Genomic DNA, 19018 nt, shown 5'->3' on the forward strand with positions numbered 1-19018 from the left:
AAAAGACTTAAGATCAGAATTCTTATTGTGGAATTTTGAGAGATATAAATGTTAGATTAAAGTTGAAGCCTGATTTTGGATCATCTTCACCAGTTTGATCTCTATTAGCCATGAGGAGCATTCGGACACTGTCTGGGAGGTTTTATGGTCTTTGCATCTCATGTCTGATTTTAACAGAATTGCAGTACATTTGATATTTTTCGTTCCTCACTCTTCCGGTTTCTGGAGGGAAAAACTCATTTAGCTGCTGTTCCTAATGTTAGGACCCTAAGTTAACAACTTGTCATAGAAGGTAAAGGATAGCAAAATATGTGTGGTGTTTATTCCAAATGGAGATGTAGTTAATTGTGTCTTTAAGGTCAGGACATAACTGGAGAAAAATCTCATCAACTCCCAATTCCATTTTTATGAAGTGGTTATTTATGGGCTTGTACCAAAAGGTTACAAAGAAAACTTGCTATAAACGCCAAGTCATTCGCCAGCGTACCATATTGTGATTTAATTTTAATGCCCTTGGAGTGGCTGAAGAGATGGTTAGTTGACCAAAAATATTTACTTTCTAAAGTGCATCTCTTCCCCCTTGCACAATCCTGATCTCAGTCGCTTCAGTATGCAAAGGCAACACAGCAAACCTAGACTCTATATCTGACTTGCTGCTCTAAGGCAGATGGTTTGATAGGAACAGATGTGTTATACAGTCTGGACAAACATTTGAAAAAGCCTCAAAATCACTAGTGTTAAATATGATGGCCTACTCCAATGTTTTCATGGAATGGGGATTTTAAAAGCACTGCTGTGATCCCAGTCATTGTAAGAAAGGTGCACTGCTAGATCATCTAACAATTGATTTAGCAGGCATTGGGAGGGTGACAACATCAATCCTATTATTAAGGCTACATAGTAAAAGGTTGTGCAGTATAATATCAGGCCTACTGTATTCAAAACTTGAAGAAATCTCTGGTTCTTCCATACAGGTTCAGCAACGCAGACAAGAACTGGAACAAGTACTGGGAATCCGTATCACTTAGGTATAATGATTGCGCCCTTCCAAAGTAACTGGAGCTCCACATTCATGTTACTCGCACTGCTTCTTCGATGTCAGAGAAACACGCCTGGTTAGATTGTAGATCACAAGCAGAGAAATTACTTTGCTAGGGACATTCTAGCCATATTTTTATATAGAAAAAAACTGTAAAATTTGATACCTGTTTGTAGCATTCCTTACCCTTCTGCTGCACTAATGGCTGAGAAATACCAGCTGTAATAGGAAAAAAATGATCTTTTTAAAAGCCATTGCTAAATTTTTCAGGGGTGTTCACCCAATGTTTGGTTATATACAAACTCCAGGAACTCGATTTGATTGAAAGGCCTCTGGCATGGCCCAAATCTGCCATTAGATTTGCACTTTTTTTCGTGTTGGAATGAAAAAGATTGCACAACTGAGTAACTGTGCTCAGAAGTCCACAAAGTAGCCTGGTGGCTTCATAAAGAACATGATGATTTAGTGAACTTCAGGAGCTTAATTAGCCTCTTGGACAGTGAAGGGTTATACTTAAAATTACTTCTGATAGCTGCAGTCTCACAGGAACAAAAGCCATTTTTTATTCTTGTAAGGCATCCTAGCACTTAAATCAGAAACAAGTTTAATGGTACACTTATGCCTACAACTTGCTGGTTGCACTATTGACATATGAATACATTTGCACTCTAAATTCAAAGCAAAGTAATAAACCTGAAGCCACAAAAAAAATCAAGACTTATGTGGCCTATCAAACTTGCTGTGCCATTCAGTACAATCATGGCTGATCTTAAGTTTTAACAATACTTTCTCACACACGTCCCACATGCCTTGATTCCTGAGACCAGAAAGTCCATCTATTTCAGTCTTAAAAATATATTCCATCATGGTGCAGAGAATTCCAAAGATTTACAACCCTTCAAGATATTTTGCATCTCAGACCTTAAATGATCAGCCCCTTATCCTGAAAGGTACGCACCCTTGTTCTAAATTCCTACTGGGAAGCGGGTGTATGGGTGTAGCCAGAGGGCGGTGGGGGATCGAGGTGTATAATTTGAACACCTACCCTGTCAGACCTATCCTGGAGTATGTTTGCCCAAAATTTGATCTTGCGTTAGGAGACTATGCAGCTACCAGATTGCAATAAAGAATTCTTGTATCTTTTCTGGTTAATATTGTGGAAACATTTGACCTGACCAAACAATGTCTCTGCCCGATTCACGTTTTGTAAAACTCGAATCCTCTCTTGTCCTACAGTTTTAATCCGTTCAGTCTCAAAAGATAGATTGGCAAGCTGGAATTGGAACTAAATGTCATAAGTAAAGTCATTGTGCACTGCTTGAAGGATTATTTCAATCTGTATCAATCGAATATGTATTCTATTACACAGATAACTGCCCTGTTTAGATCAGCGCTAAATGTGCATCTTATCCAGTTTACCCTCTTGCAGTGACAGACTGCAAGATGTGTTTCTACTGAGCTGTAGAATCTGCCTTTTCTTTATTAGCATCCTATGAACTCATCTCTTCCAAGGACATTTTGTCATGTGTTAAAACATCATTCACATTGCATGCACGAATCTAAACATGTACCATCACAATAGTCTTCATCCAACCCAGAGAAATCATGGTGTTAAGAATTGCCAAGATAACTGATGCTGAAAAGAAAAACTTGTGTTTTGAATCTCTTCCCCGTTTGTGGATATAATGGGGAATCAAAAAGAATTCTGGTTTGATACATCATTTTAGGAGGTTCGGGGTAGACTTGGGCCTTGAACAGAATACACCATCAGGTTTTACAAAAAGATATAAGATAATGTTTCTGACAAATCATTCAGCAATCTTGAAAACGAGGAGAATCCCATTTTTCAGCTTTCTAAATAATATGTGGACTTCGAAGTTCAGAGTAGGGGATAATAGGAAAAAGGCATTGGTTGTGTATCTCCTCACTTGTTTAATTAGTTCAAAACGTTCCTTTGAAGTTGCACCAGTGATTTTCTTTTTAAATTCCTTTCCAATACTGCTGAACGCCATTGTAAATTTAAACTTGAAAACTTAAGCTTGAAAACAGGCTCTCAGGACAAAGTTGATGTAATCAAAAGAGTTAATGGGGGTTAAAGTGTTATTCAACCCAATTGTAATAAACATTGAACTTGATTTTAGGTTTGTACAACTCAATTTCAAATTGGTGTTCTGTTCTGTTTCTAAATAATCATCATAAAGTCTGTCAGATCTAGAGCCATATGGAGTGTAATATAATTAGAATACACCAGTCAAAGCCTTAATGCCCAATAAATAGAAAAAGATCTGGGTCCTTAATGTAAATCCGAACAGAGAGCTAGATCTAAGCAAATAATAGGAATGTTAATAGGAATACTGAGAGGTTCTAATTCCACCTTTGTGGAGTTTTTAAAAATGCAATTTTATTAGGATTTCCTTAAGAAATATAATTTAGGAAAGAAATTGCTTTCCTATAGCATTGTACAATTGTTTTTTTAAAATATACAACAAAAAATCATCTAAGATCAAGGAAAGTTACATTTATAAAGGTACTTGACTGTTGAATATTTCAGGTATAAGTTACATTTGTTGTAATTACAAACTGCTGAGTGCAAATTTAAATGTTAAATCTGAGATTCAGATCTTGCAAAGCTTTAGATTTAATGGTTTACAGAAATGACTGCTGTGAAAGTGTAGAATAGTTTAGAATGCATTTTGAAGTGTTGAGAAATTGTATGAGATTGTGGTTAGGTGGCTGGGCAAGGCATCAATATCTGCAACCAGGAGGTGATGTCTCTGTCCTGTTCATTCATAATATTAAGAAAAAGTCATTATACTGCATAATTATGCCTCACATTGTTCTTTTAGGGAAGATATGAACTGGGATAGCAATTTCCTTATATCAAATGAACATTAAAGTCATACAGTCCAACCAGAATGCTAGCTGATCTTGCTTCAGTTAGTCATCAGGTTCTTAATGGATCTGCTTCCATTGAGATGGTATTTTTAGTCAAAACTCCTTAAATGTCTGTAGAAAGCGTTTTATTTATAGAACGTAGGATCTTGAGTTTGTGGTGCATTTTTGGATAATGTGGTTTGTGCACAGTTTTCTGAAATATGCTATTTGCTTTTATTAAGTTACTGCATTTAGTTGCATTAAAAGCAAATCAGCATAATTCAACCATCAGTAACTTGTCATACAATACATGATTTTTTTAAATTAAGACAGATTTTCCTTCGCTGCTGAGTGAGTTCGGACAGCAATGTTGGGTAGGTTTCCTTGCCTAGAGGCAACTCAAGTAACCATTCTCTAAAACTAAGTAGCTAAGCAGCCATTGAGTCAATCTCATCTAACACCACATCTTCCCTCATCCAAAATATACATCCACTTCCAGCAAGTATAACTGGATAGAGATTAAATGGGAAATAGTTCCATTTTCATAACCTAAGTCAAATCCAGAAAAGGAAATTTTGCACTAGAAGAATTCTATAAAGTTACTTAATGTAACTGTTTTAGAAAAATATTATTTAATGATATTGGGGAAGGGAGTTGCTGGTAAGGGCAGCATTTGTTGCTGTCCCTAATACCGTTAAACCAAGGGACTAGGCTAGGCGATTTCAGAGGACAATTAGGAGTCAGTTGTAGTGGATCTGCAGTCACATGCTATGCCAACCAGGAAAATATGGAAGATTTCCTTCCAGAAAGGACAGTGAATCACATTTTTGTTTTGTGACAATTCATGATTGTTTAATGGTCACCATAATGGAAACTCTTTCTAAATTCAAATTTAAAAAATGGAATCGAAATTACTTAAAATTGGCCTTTGGATTAACTGTCCAGTTACACTAACATTTTAATTAGGTTAAAACCACCATAGTTTATGTTTCCATCAAAAAGTAAACAAAGTTAGCTACCTCCTGATAGTAGTTCGGTGTTACACTTCGCTGCCCACCAGGTTCCATAAATCCAAACATTTTTCTTTTGTGAGGTTGCTTTGATTCTTCCACGAGGTTATTTTACAAAAGATGCAAGGCCTTACCAAAGACAATTATCCGAGGACGTCACTAGGTGAAACCTCTCCAGTTCTCCTAAACAAAATGCTGCAAATGGTACATATATATATAAAACAATCAGCTTGAATGCACAGAGAGAAAATCTGGGCATAAAATCCAAATTGTATTCAGTTTATCAACTGTCGGCCAAGTGTAGGATTGGGCGACTGCAGGACAATTATTGAAAACGTAAAACATTTTCAATTCAAAAGGAAGCCCCTTTGTTCAAATACCCTTAAATATTTGCTCAAAGTATACCTGTATTTAAAACTATTCACAAATGTAGGAATAGTTTTCTTTGTTAAATACTTTTGAGTAGGAAGCACATTGCAGTGCAGTTGACAAAAAAAACCAGACTCCCTATCATGTTGCCAGTTGACTTGAGTACATACTACTTTGAGATTTAACTGAAGTACTTCAATGTCTGCAAATAGACATTTATTGTTCAACTTTATAAGTGCTTTAGTACCATGTCACTAAAATATGTAGGCAACAGGACTGAATAGTTAACAAATTGCACCTCATGGCAGATGGATGAGGTGTACCAGGAATCAGACAAACAGCATATGGCTCCATTCCCAGTAGTAAATTCAGAGTGAAAATACAATTGCTTTCAAGCACAAGGTGGGGATGTTGGAATATATGCTACAAAACTAGAACAAAAATTTGATTGAAAAATATAACATTCTTCCTGTTGCATACAGCCAATACTGTAATGACTGAAGTTATGCTTTTACATGTTTATATTTACAGTTTTGTAATGTTTTGATGCTTTTATATTCAATGCAGTGGTGTGCAGGACTAAGGTACAATTTGTGGATATTTATAGAGAATGCCTGTATTAGTTAGGTACTGGACTCTGATTTTTAGAAAGTGAAATTTTGTTCAAGGATTGCATTATATATTGCCTAAATTGTTAATTTTGACACTTTGAATATTGCACAGCCTTGGAAAAGGAGGCTCAAATGTTATTTCATTCCAAAGAGCTAATGGTTCTTTAAAATATGACCAAGACAGCCACGGTTCTAATTTTACAATCATATTATGGAGCAGTTCCAGTAAAGCACCAATATTAATACTGTAATACTGGTTTATGCGCTGCATTCCATGAATGGATTCATGGGAACTCTGAAGCCCTTAAGTACAACTCTGCTTAAGAAATACAAAATGTTACTGGTTCACTGACATTCACTGGGTGGAAGTTTCAACATGAAAAAATGTCAGATACATTTTACAGGCACTGCTGTACAGGTACAAAAACGCTTATGTCTATATGCATTGCAATTTGGTGCTTCTGTTCAATTTGGGACCACATTTGTACCAGAGCCAATAAAAAGTTATGTAAAAGTCTCCTATAGAGATTCTTGCATTGGAAAGAGACCATAACAAAGTTGATTTGTATTCTATTTCATAACTGCTCTTTTCTGGGATGGCGTAGAACTGGGAGAAATGGATGCAGGGATTCTCCCAAGTTATATTACTTGCAACAGATGTAATTCAAAATAATATTAACCACAAAATATCAAAAGTCTGTGTTCCATCAAATTGGGCAGTGTCACTGCCATTTGTCAGAATGAATATTTGTTATTATTGTTGGACCAAGTAAAAACAATTTTGAGACAAGTCATTCAACATACCAAGTGTAGGTTTGTTAGACTAAATGTTGAGCAAATTTCTTGAGAAAACAAGTTTCTTAATTCTTCATGGAAATCCTCACACTATTTAGATTTTGGGGAGGCAATTGGAGTGGAAGAGAAAAGAAAATTGTGTACAAAACAAATAAAAAAATCAACAATCAATGACCAATAAGCATCAACACACTCAAAAACACTACCGTATTGAGCTTCAGGTTTTATGAATATTTATTAAAGACAGGAAAGTTTACAATGATTAGATACTTTCAAACCATTAAAATCTTCCATCACCATGGTAACAAATCTTTTTACATGCATTTATTTCCAAAGCTTCTTGATGGACATGTTCTTTTCACTGTCCTTTTGCATAACCTGCAATTAAGGAAAAGATTAGCAAATGAACAGGGTAGATAATCATTGAACAGTAGAGTGTAACAGCATGATCAACAAAGCAACCTTTATTAAATTAATCTTCATTGATGCTCAGGTGTTCTGAAGCAGATTCAAACAACTTATTATTGGTAAATATACAGGTTGACAACTGTGGTCATGGGTCAGTTTTGCTGATCATGCAGAAGCCTTCCTTTCTCCAAACTAGAAAATAATGCAATTGTATATCAGCAAAACACCAAATATAAGGATCCTCTTTGACAGCTTTGTTTTTAATTTCTGCTGCACAAGTGGCAGAATGAAAAAATTAAAAAGGAAGAAAACAAAATTCCCTAAAAACACCTGATAGAATTTGCCAGCAAAACAAGAAATGTAGAGTTTGCTGTTCAGATTGCAGGCTGAAATTATCCATCACAGGAGCAGTACTGTTCAAGTATATGTGGGTGAATGAAAGATGAGAGAGAGACAAGACTGTTTAAAAATGCAGGACAAAATAACCATATAAAAATGGCCAACATTTTGGATTTTATAAATAGGATTATAAGAGCACAAGAGTAAAGAACTTAAAATATTTGTACAAAACACTGGTTAGACCTTGGCTAAAGGATTTTTAGATGGGCCATGAGTAGATAAAAAGCATACAGCAGAGATTTGTCACGGATAATAATTCATGTCAATGATTATTAAAATCATTTTCTAATAGGAAGGTTCAGATGAACTTGTATATCTTTGTATTATTGTAATATCTTTATCAAAACCAAACAAAATTTTCAGTAGGACAATGTCTTCTGGTTTAGGAATTACTAGTGAGGTGATCATCAATTTAAACAAGTCACTTGAATGTAACACCTCAGTATTTCAGAATGCGCAAGCAGGGAGTGCCATGCGCAAGCGCAGCCCTTTAAAGAAACCACACATGAAGTCAATTTTAAAAGGGATCACAATGCAATAAACAGGCTATGGGATGTTAAACAGAATATTACTTGAAAGAGCACACGTTAGGATGAAGTTCCTTTTACAAGGAATGTTTCTAGTGCAGAGTACTTTGCCATAAGATCTTGTTGCAAAGTATTGTATTTTTGTTAATGAAACTTAAAGATTTCTTGAGAGAAATAATTTGCAATGCATTCTTGCTGTTGGTCAGAAAAATTACAGGATATTCAGTCAGGTCAGATCTGTACAACTTTTACAGTATCATACCTTGGCCACTGCCATTTCAAAGTCTTCTTGTGTGACATGGACTCTTCTTTCTCTTAAGGCATACATGCCAGCTTCTGTACATACACCCTGCAGAATACAAGCATCCCTCAAAAACTATTCCAACAGATACTGCAGATACGAGGTCACAGTGATGCTGACGTAATACACAATCTGTACAGTGCATTGTATTGAAAAAGTTTAATCACTACAGTGGAGCTATAACTGAACATTACTGATCTACCATCCAGTCAGATGTACCAAGTTGCAAATTAACAAGTGTGCAGTGAGTTAAACATTTTAATTTTCACGTTAAAACAAATCTCTTAATGAAGAACTTTAAAAGTGGAAATATCTAAATTTACAACACCTTTCTGCTTCTTGATTGGATTAGATTCAAGTCTTAGGAAACACTATTGCTGATTACAATGTATAGGATTTACTAATACGGCCAGATTTTAGATCAAAAAAGGTAATGGGCTGGCACTAGTACACATATCAGAATTATGCCTAGACAACATCTCACCTTAACCTCTGCACCTGATGCCCCTGGCATCAACTCAGCAATCTTGCGCAGATTGATACCACGTGTTAAGTTCATCTTGCGAGAATGAATCTTCAGAATGTCAAGACGAGCCTAAGGAGGGGGTCAGCAAGCAAAAACAAGACTTCCACTCATCAAAACAGTTCAAGTGTGTGCATGTTATTGAAATATGTGTTGACAATCAAACAGATTGCTTCTCTCAAAAGCCAGTCAATTGTATTAGATTGACATCAAAGCAGAATCTGGATTCACTTGGTTTTGAAGAGAAATATTATCAGTACCCAGCCACGTAGATTTTCATAAGTCATTGTAAATCAAAGTGCCATGCTTAACTAAAAGCTTGTGTTGTGGCAGCAAAAGAAAAAAAACTGCTTTAGAAACTAAGAGTAGCACCCTTTTAATTAAATACTTCTAAGCAATAAAGAAACTATTCAAGTTTTTTTAAATAGGCACAGAGCTCCCATTTCCAGTTATGGTTCATAAAGATGGCTAGAAAATTTAGTTTTACCTTGATGACATTCATCTTTCTAACATTTAGGCACTCAACACAAAAATCAGAAACAGAGTACAATCCCAGGATACCATCTGCAACAAATTAGTAGAGTAGGGCCAAAACAGATGCAGATTTTCCATTTACAGACACCAATGTTGAATTATTGGCAAACAGAAAATGCAGATGTCTTTCCAAAGAATGTCACTTTCTGACTAAACACTGACGGTACAAAGCAAGTTTAATTTTCTTTGTGAAATAACATCTCAAGAGCATCATTCTGGTCATCCACATGCATGATACCATTCCAAACTCACCTCTTCATTTGGAGGAGGGAATTCAATTTTCCGATCAATTCGTCCCGGCCGCAGCAAAGCAGGATCCAGAATGTCAATTCTGTTAGTTGCCATAATTACCTGTGCCAAACATGGAAACAGCTGAAATCAGTGATGTGCAGGACAAATATAATTTAGATTCTGTTCAGGACCCATACAGATTATTTTCAGTTTTCTCTGGCCGGACATCGACTACATGTTTATTCCTCCAGCCCTCTGTGCAATCAGAGACTTTGCCTCTCATTGCCAAGATAAATGCCAGGAACGACTATTCAGCTGGGGCTCCTCTGTATGCACAAAGGGATGTACTTCTGCACATAAATAATCATGGCCTGATGCACAGGAGGCAATTTCCAATTAACAAATTCTAGACATTCAATTACTCCTAGCAGTACTGAAGTATTAAGGAAGAGAAGCTCACCGACAGAAAAAGGTTCCAAATATTTTTCCCCTCTTCCTTTCCAGCAGTTAAGCAACCATATTTTAGTGCACGTTGTTAGTTCGTGCAAACGAGAGAAACACTTAGCAAAGTTAAACCATACCTTAATATTCTTAGTGGCCTCAAATCCATCAAGCTGATTGAGAAGTTCCAACATCGTGCGCTGCACTTCACTGTCACCACCCGAACCTCCTTCCAATCGCGAAGAGCCAATAGAATCAATTTCATCCATGAAAATAATAGACGGAGCATGCTCTCTCGCCATTACAAACAGCTCACGTACCATACGAGCACCTGCAAAATACATTTAAAAATTCTTGTTAAATCATTACATTTTTAAAGTGTGTATCGATCTGAATTACAAATTCTTGTATGCAGGTGGGTCATCAATGTTTCAATAAAAATGCATACATAAACACTGATATTAAATTATTGCCTAAGCCTGTGCTAGTTATGTAAATGTTATTGACAATTCATTGAAGTTTTGTGAACAGCATGTATTATCTTGCCCAGTTTCTACCACTACAGGTGCACTAAATTATTCCACATCTATTCTAAACTAAAATTAACTTCACATTTCAAGAGATCAGAATAGACAGTATTACTCAATGGCTCAGGAGGCAATTACAACACACTCATGGGGTCACTTCAAATCAGGGTGGTAGCAAATTTCAACTGAATGACCTCAAGACTACCAAGAGTCCAAGATGATTTTTTTCCATTTATAATACTAGTTCATTTGCCAGCATACAATTTCTATTGCTGAATTCCAGAATATCTCCTACAATAATAGTTCCTTTGGTCAGCTATCACACTGGTTGGCACATCTCCAGGGCATTAGTAAGAAGTCTTCTGGAGTGTTTTGATATTTACAAGGAGTCACCAGCATCAGAGATGAGGAGATCTCAGGAAAAGCGGTGATATGCGACCACATTGGCATCAGTATCGCCCACGCTCGGGGAAAAAAAAAAGTGGGAAAGATGATCAGGAATTTTAACTGGTAATCAATATCCAGTGAAACCCCTGAAAATACTGGTGTTAGAATAATCAGATGAAGAAATCCGGGTTGACGGACATCTTTGTTTCACTGTTGAGTAGCCTATCATGCAATATCTGGGCAGACATATGAACAACGACCATCTGAACATATTGACAATGAATGTGAATCTCAACTTGTATCAGTTTAAATCAAACAAGAAAGAAAAAAATGAAAAGGAAGTTAGACTACATGTCACTCCCAAACATACAATCAGAGATCAGCTAACATGTTAGATCTGCACTGAATGATCTGATCTCAGCCAGACCTCAAGAGGATGCAACTAACCTCTACAATCCAACACAGTGTGACAGGGCAGGGTTTGGAACAGGCCAGCCTGAATCCCTATTGAATTACTTTACTGGAAAACGCTAATGTGAATGTTGTGAGTACAGGATCCAACTTTTGTTTACAGACATGTTTGGCCTCGTCAGGACACACATCAAAAAAAATATAATTTGGAGATGCTGGTGTTGGACTGGGGTGTACAAAGTTAAAAATCACAACACCAAATTATAGTCCAACAGGTTTAATTGGAAGCACACTAGCTTTCAGAGCGACGCTCCTTCATCAGGTGATTGTGGAGGGCTCGATCATAACACAGAATTTATAGCAAAACTTTGCAGTGTGATGTAACTGAAATTATAAATTGAAAAATTGATTGTCTGTTAAGCATTTCATCTGTCCGTCACGTCCCTCCTCAACTGAGCAGATCTGGTATATATGTAGGGCTTGTCCATAGGGAATGGCTGTTTTAATATGTTTTGGGTGGAAGCTGGAGAAGTGTAGCATTGCCGGATCTGCTCAGATGAGGAGGAACGTGATGGACACCTGGAATTACTCAAGGATGCCCTCACAAGAACGGGGTACGATGCTCAACTCATCGACCGCCAGTTCCAACGTGCCACAGCAAGGAACCGTAATGACTTCCTCAGGAGACAGACATGTGCTGCAACTGACAGGGTACCCTTCGTTGTTCAGTACTTCCCAGGGGCTGAAGAATTACGCCATGTTCTTCGTGACTTGCAACACTTATCAATGAGGATGAGCACCTCACCAAGACCTTCCCCACACTTCCACTACTTGCCTTTAAACAACTGCCAAACCTCAAACAGATCATTGTTTGTAGCAAACTGCCCAGCTCTCAGGACAACTCCATACAACCCTGTCATGGTGGACGCTGCAAGATGTGTCACATTGTGGACATAGATACCACTATTACGCATGGGAACATCTCCCACCTTATACATGGCAGGCACTCATGTGATTCAGCCAACGTTGTCTATCTTATACGTTGCAGACAAGGATGCCCGGAGGCATGGTACATTGGGGAAACCGAGCAAGGGCTACGACAACAGATGAATGGGCACCGCACAACAATCAACAGACAGGAGGGTTCCCTCCCACTTGGGGAACACTTCAGTGGTCCAGGACATTCAGCCTCGGACCTTCAGGTGACCATCCTCCAAGGTGGACTTCGGGACACGCAGCAGAGGAAAGTGGCCGAGCAGAGGCTGATAGCTAAGTTTGGTACCAATAGGGAGGGCCTCAACCGGAACCTTGGGTTCATGTCACATCACAGGTGATCACCATTGCACTACACATACACACACAGACAGACACCCACACACACCCTTATAGACACACACTCACACCCCCTCATAGACTTAAGACAATCTGCACTCACTATACACACACACACACACACACACACACACTTTCTCACACTCTTAACAGCTAACCCGAGAATGCAACTTTAAAAAAAGAGGGTTTTGTGATTTACACATGAAAGAAGTGAAACTATCACTGTATTCTAACAGATGAAAGGCTTAACAGACAATCAATTTTTCAATGTATAATTTCAGTTACATCACACTGCAAATTTTTGCTATAAATTCTGTGTTACGATCGAGCCCTCCACAATCACCTGATGAAGGAGCGTTGCTCCGAAAGCTAGTGTGCTTCCAATTAAACCTGTTGGGCTATAACCTGGTGTTGTGATTTTTAACATCAAAAAAAAAGGCAGTTTAATGAGAATCCAGATGACTGCCAACAGAACGATGCCCAGGCATAAATAATTAACTAAATTCAAAGAACCACCATAAAGGAGTTCGGCAGTAGGGATGGGGGGGAAAAACATTGGCTGAGTAAATTCTGTTAGTCGCATTATGTACGTATCTTTATTGTTTGGCTGTGGAACTCACCAAAATTCCATTGATAGCACAATCCAAACCAGCAACCTTTACCATTTAGGAGTGCCAAGGTTAACAGATATATGGACACACCAATACCTGCAAGTTCCTCCCCAAACCCCACAGTATCCTGACTTGCAACTATGTAGTTTGTCTTTCACGACCACAAAGGTTAAAATCCTTGAACTCCCTTCCTGATAGTCCATTGACTGCAATGGCTCAAGTAGGCAGATCACCACTATCTTGTTAAAAGCAATTAGGAAGGGCAATAAATGCTGGCCTAGACAGCAATGCCTAGAAGCAAACAAAAAAATAAAATTTGAAACAGACAAGTCAAAAGGTTCAGAGTTGAATCCAACACCATGACTTGTTCATTTAACCAAAGTTGACATTATGTGAGAAAGCACTACATTAGCGATGCCATTCTTCAGAGGAAACATCAAACAGAGGTCTTGAGCACATACCCTCGCCAATGAATTTCTGTACAAGTTCAGAGCCAGAAACGCGGATGAAAGTGCAGTCAGTGTGATGGGCCACAGCTCTTGCTAACAATGTTTTCCCAGTGCCTGGAGGTCCATAAAGCAGCACACCCTAAAAAAAGTTAAAAATAGATGAGATCTAATGCCTAGTAAAACCCTGCATGAACGAGCCTTAGATTATTTGGCTTTAACCAGAATGAATTCAGCGGAGTATCTGAAGCTAAACTCAGTCACACAAAGGATTCCTGTTAAAGTTGCAACAAAAACACGCTCATAAGACTTTCTCGAACCTTTTGTAACTGAGAAATTAAATTACACCTTTTTGTTTCACCCAAATAACTTCCCTGGATGTATTCCCAGGACTATCCTCCCCAAGTACAGCAGTAATGCTATCCCTTATCAAAAAGGCTATTCCCCCCTCCTCTCTTGCCCTCCTTTCCATCTTTTCTATAGCATTTGTATCCTGGAACATTAAGCTGCCAGACCTGTCCATCCCCGAGCCACATCTCTATAATTGTTATGATATCCCAGTTCCATGTTCCTAACCATGCCCAGTTTATCTGCCTTCCTTGTTAGGCCTCCTGCATTGAAATAAATGCAGTTTAATTTATCAGTCCTACCTTGCTCTCTGCTTTATTCCTGCCTGCTCGGACTGTTTGACTCATTCCTTTTCGCAACTGTACTAGTCTCAGATTGATCTCTTTCCTCACTATCTCCTTGGGTCCCACACCCCACTTTATTAGTTTAAATCCTCCCGTGCAGCTCGAGCAAATCTCCCTGCCAATATATCAGTCCCCTTCCAATTCATGTTACTTCTACCTCAGAAGAGATTCCAATGATTCAAGAATGTAAACCCTTCTCCCCTGCACCAGCTCCTCAGACACACATTCATGTGCTCTATCCTCCAACTCCTACTCTTACTAGCTCATAGCACCAGGAGTAATCCAGAAAACACTACGGTCAAGGACTTCCTTTTTAAATTCCAGCCTGACTTTCTATATTCTCCCTTCAGAATCTCATTCTTTCCCCATCCTATATTGTTTGTTCCAAATGTGTACAATAACCTCCTGCTGGTCCCTCTCCCGTATAAGAACATTCTGCACCCTCTCAGAGATTTCCTTGATCCTGGCACCAGGAAGGTGACACCATTCTGATTTCTCGCTGCTAGCCTTAGAAAAGTCTGTCTGTGCCTCTGACTAGAGAGAGTCCCCGATCACAAATCGATCACTTGGAACCAGACTTATCCCTTATAACATTAGAGCCAGTCTCAATCCAATTTGGCTGTTTGTGTTACATTCCCCTGAGAATACATCACCCTCTACATTTTCCAAAACTGAATACATATTTGAGATAGGGATAGCCATACGAGACTTGTTCACTATCTGCCTACCCCTCCTACCTTTCCTGGAGTTAATCCATCTACCTGATGGTATCTGTGGCTTTTCTCCCTTCTTATAACTACCATTCATCACATTCCCAGTTCTTGTAAATTCCTCATTGTCTCTGAACTGCCGCTCCAACCAATCCATGTGATCTGATAGGATTCACAACCAAAGACATTTTCTGCAGACATTATCATCAGTAACATAGAAAGCTATCCCTAAACTTCCACATCTGACAGGAAGTGCACATTCCTCTACTAAAGGCCACTTTTGCTCCTTCACAGAAAATAGCATGTCTTATTGCTCTTAAAAAAATGCTCTTAGCCACCACCAGATCAGTCACAGAACATGCATTCTCTTGCCAGTGAAATTAGATTTGAAGTTGTGCTTCAAGAGGCACTAAGAGGCACAAAGTTGAAATAAACACTCCATTCCATTCACAGCAACATATTGTAAAAGCCCTATAAATGAACCTTATTGGACAGGAAGTGATTGTGCTCTGCAGTGGGCCAGGAAGACAGCTACAGACCAAGAAAGCAAGTCACCAAGGAAATGTGCAAAAACAAGAGAGTTTCAAGAGACTATCTTTACCATGGCATTCCAGCAAGCAGCCTGTAATTTAATCTTGAAAACACAATTTCTGGCTTGGCAATAGCATATTTTTTAAGCTTATTTAGCAGAGAAGTGTTGTGTTTGAAAATAGTCTCCAAAACCAAGCAGTTTTTGGCTCCTAGTCTTCATTTAAAGTAATTTACTTCAGCTGTAATAAACACACATTGCAAAATGTGTAAATAAGAGAAATTTAACAACTGCTTTCACCTTCATGAACTTTTGTCTCAATCTGACCTAATTGCCAAGAGGGTAGTTTATTAAAATGGAAAGATTTTCAAAGTGTTCTATTCTGAAAATTTATTTTCTTAAGAAATGCATAGGATGTGAACACAGCATTTGTTGCTATCCCAAACTGCTCTCAATCTTAGTACCTCGCTAAGGCATTTCAAAAAGGGCAGTTAAGACTCAGCCACATTCATCTCTGTGAAGCTTATATTTATTTTCAAACCTTTTGAATAAAATGAGTGAAAAGTTGGACATGACTACAGCAAGAACTGAACTGAACATTTCCATAAATATCAGGTACACAGTGGGCTTGAACACCAAGTACTTGGATCCTGTACAGATCAGTTGCCAGCCAGCACCTTTCACAGACTTCTTTTTTCTCCGAAATAACAATCTGAACTGCTTTCTTTACTGAGGAACAGGTCATGGAGGAAAAAGAAAATCAGTAAAAGCAAGTAACACATTTTAAAAACTGAAATTCTATCATCTGGGAGTAATAGAGATATTAAAAGTTGATTGAAAGGACAGAATACCTTGAGTGATTATTTTCTAAACTTGGTTCCAAAGCACTAAAATTAACTGTGCAAAACAACAAGTATCTCAGTAATTACTTGCACTTCTGCAAGATTTTAAAATATGAAATGAGAAAGACATTAATGACTATATTCTTCTGTAATTTTTCTACATCTGTTTCTCCTTCTGGAAAGGATTACTGCACATTTAAAAATGTACCAGATAATAACACTCTTCACTCAAAAGCAATAAACAAACATATTGCCGCAGTGCTGGTAATCCAGAACTACAAGTCACAACATAAGAGTTTTAATTCAATTGGATATCAGATATTAATTTTTAAAAATAGCACTGGAAATTAAACCATGTACTCACTCCCAACCTACACATTAAGTATGAATAGCTTATTACACCTTCAACAGAGTTCCAATCAGCATGATTTGTACAGTACTGGAGTAGTGTAATTTATTAGGCAAGAAATGTGTTCAAATAATCCACTATGAATTACATCATACTCTGCTTCTTCACAAAAGCAGAATCGATGAGTAAACCCCCACCAGCACCAGGCTCTAGAGCATTAACTTTACATACACACATGGACATGCAATAGGAATAGATGCAGACCATTCAGCCCCTTGAGCTAACAAACGCATTCAGTAAAATCATGCCCGGTTGGTTTGTATTTCAAATTCCACATTTCCTTGTAAGCTGTGCAGCTGGTGGGAACCTCCATACTGACATGCCAATAGATGGCTTCCACTTGCAGAAGGACCTCCCAGGTCTGTGCAGCAGCAAAACAAATTTATGGGGAAATGTTGCCATGTATCCCTGATAACCATAGATTCTCTTACCTAAAAAGAATCTACCTTCTTCAATCCTATAAGTATTTAGTGAACACACCTCCACTACCTATTGAGGGAAAGTTCCAAACTCTCACAACCCTCACTTTCACCAGGAGAAAGAAAAACAAACATCGGTACAAGAACACTGGCAAATGGGAAAGGAAAATAAAGAACAAAACATTTAAGCATAAATTCATCAATTAGAGAGGCTTTTGGAAAACAGTGCAGGATCTATTGGAATTCTTTGAGGATGTAACTAGTAAAGGGAAGCCAATAGATGTGGTTTATTTGGACTTTCAGAAGGTTTTTGAAAAAGTGCCATGTAAGAAATTAATATTTATATTAAAGTACATAGGAATTTTGGAGAGGGGGGGGCTAACATATTAAAATGGATAGAAAATTGGTTGGCATGCAGGAATTAAAAAAAGAATAAATGGGTCTTTTTCTGAACAGCAGGCAATTAGTGGGGTACTGTAGGGATCAATGTTAGGATCTCAGCTATTCACAATATATATTAATGATTTGGTTGAGGCAACTAAATGTATTATCTCCAAACATGTAAACAACACAAAGCTGGGTGAGGGGGTGAGCTGTGAGGAAGATGCAAAAACATGATTTAACCTTCATATTGAAGTGTTTCACTAATTTGTTAGAGCTCTTTGAAGATATAACAAAGAAAAACAAAAATGTCCTGCAGTTGTAGTATATCTAGACTGCCAAAACATATTTAATAAAGGTTTTGCACATAAGGTTAAGATCACATTGGGGATTTGGACAATTTAGCTAGAAGACTGGCTAACTAAAAAAAGCAGAGAGTCAGAGTTAATATCGATATCTCAGTAGCTATGCATATTCCTCTCTCTCAATGTAATGAAACTGGAGATTCCCCCAACACCAGTTGCTGAAGGTATCTAAATGGAGAGAAACTTTCAGAGTGCTTCAGTATACAGAGGTCCGTGTCTTTGTGCATGAATCATAGAAAACTAGCTTGCAGGTACACCAGGTAATAAGGAAGGCACGTGGAATTTTAACATTTATTGTTAAGGGAATGGAACTTAAAAGTTGGGAGATGTTGCTGCAACTACATAAGGCATTAGTGAGACCCCACTTGGGGAAACATTCAGTTTTAGTCCCCTTAATCCACTAGATCGATTCTAAGGGCAAGAGGTTAGCCTTACAAAGAGAATTGAGCAGTTTAAGCTTATACTCTGCTGTTTATAAGAATGAAAGGAGATCTAATTCTGGTATATAAGATGCTCAACAGAATTGACAAAGTCGACAGAATAGATGTGTCGTCTTGTGGGGGAATCTAGAAACGAGGTCAGTTTTAACATTAGGGGTAGTAAATTTAAATCTCAGATGAGAAACTGTTTCTCTCAAAACGGACACAAATTCACTACCCCAGACTGCCGTGGATGATGGGACATTGAGCAAATTTGAAGAGGAGACGGATGGATTTTTATTTATTGAAGGATTATGGAGAATGTGCAGAAAGGTGAGATCAGCTAGGAGTATTCTGAATGGAGGAGCAGGCTCAAGAGGCTAAATACCTTAGTTCTGCTCCTTGTTTTTATGCCTTTATATCTGGACAAGATGGGTGAGTGAACAAATGCAGAGCAGATGCATATAATGTAGACA

The 19018-nt window shown here is 37.9% G+C and overlaps 2 protein-coding genes across 4 annotated transcripts in view; one reads left to right on the top strand and one right to left on the bottom strand.

Moving 5' to 3' along the window:
* LOC122539941 (SWI/SNF-related matrix-associated actin-dependent regulator of chromatin subfamily D member 2-like) overlaps positions 1-6456 on the top strand; it is a 44866-nt gene extending 38410 nt beyond the window's left edge. The window contains exon 13 of the mRNA XM_043675139.1: positions 975-6456. Coding sequence (XP_043531074.1) covers positions 975-1028 — 54 coding nt within the window. The 3' untranslated portion in view covers positions 1029-6456. The remainder of the gene's footprint in view (positions 1-974) is intronic.
* A 452-nt stretch (positions 6457-6908) lies between these two features.
* psmc5 (proteasome 26S subunit, ATPase 5) overlaps positions 6909-19018 on the bottom strand; it is a 36146-nt gene continuing 24036 nt past the window's right edge. For all 3 annotated transcript variants that reach the window (XM_043675142.1, XM_043675140.1, XM_043675141.1), the window contains exons 8-13: positions 13792-13918; positions 10203-10393; positions 9643-9741; positions 8818-8928; positions 8295-8381; positions 6909-7076 (exon numbers count right to left, since the gene is read on the bottom strand). In XM_043675142.1, the coding sequence (XP_043531077.1) occupies positions 7023-7076; positions 8295-8381; positions 8818-8928; positions 9643-9741; positions 10203-10393; positions 13792-13918 (669 nt within the window). In that variant the 3' untranslated portion in view covers positions 6909-7022. The remainder of the gene's footprint in view (positions 7077-8294; positions 8382-8817; positions 8929-9642; positions 9742-10202; positions 10394-13791; positions 13919-19018) is intronic.

Source organism: Chiloscyllium plagiosum, chromosome 33, assembly GCF_004010195.1.
Source record: "Chiloscyllium plagiosum isolate BGI_BamShark_2017 chromosome 33, ASM401019v2, whole genome shotgun sequence".
Lineage (NCBI taxonomy): Eukaryota > Metazoa > Chordata > Chondrichthyes > Orectolobiformes > Hemiscylliidae > Chiloscyllium > Chiloscyllium plagiosum.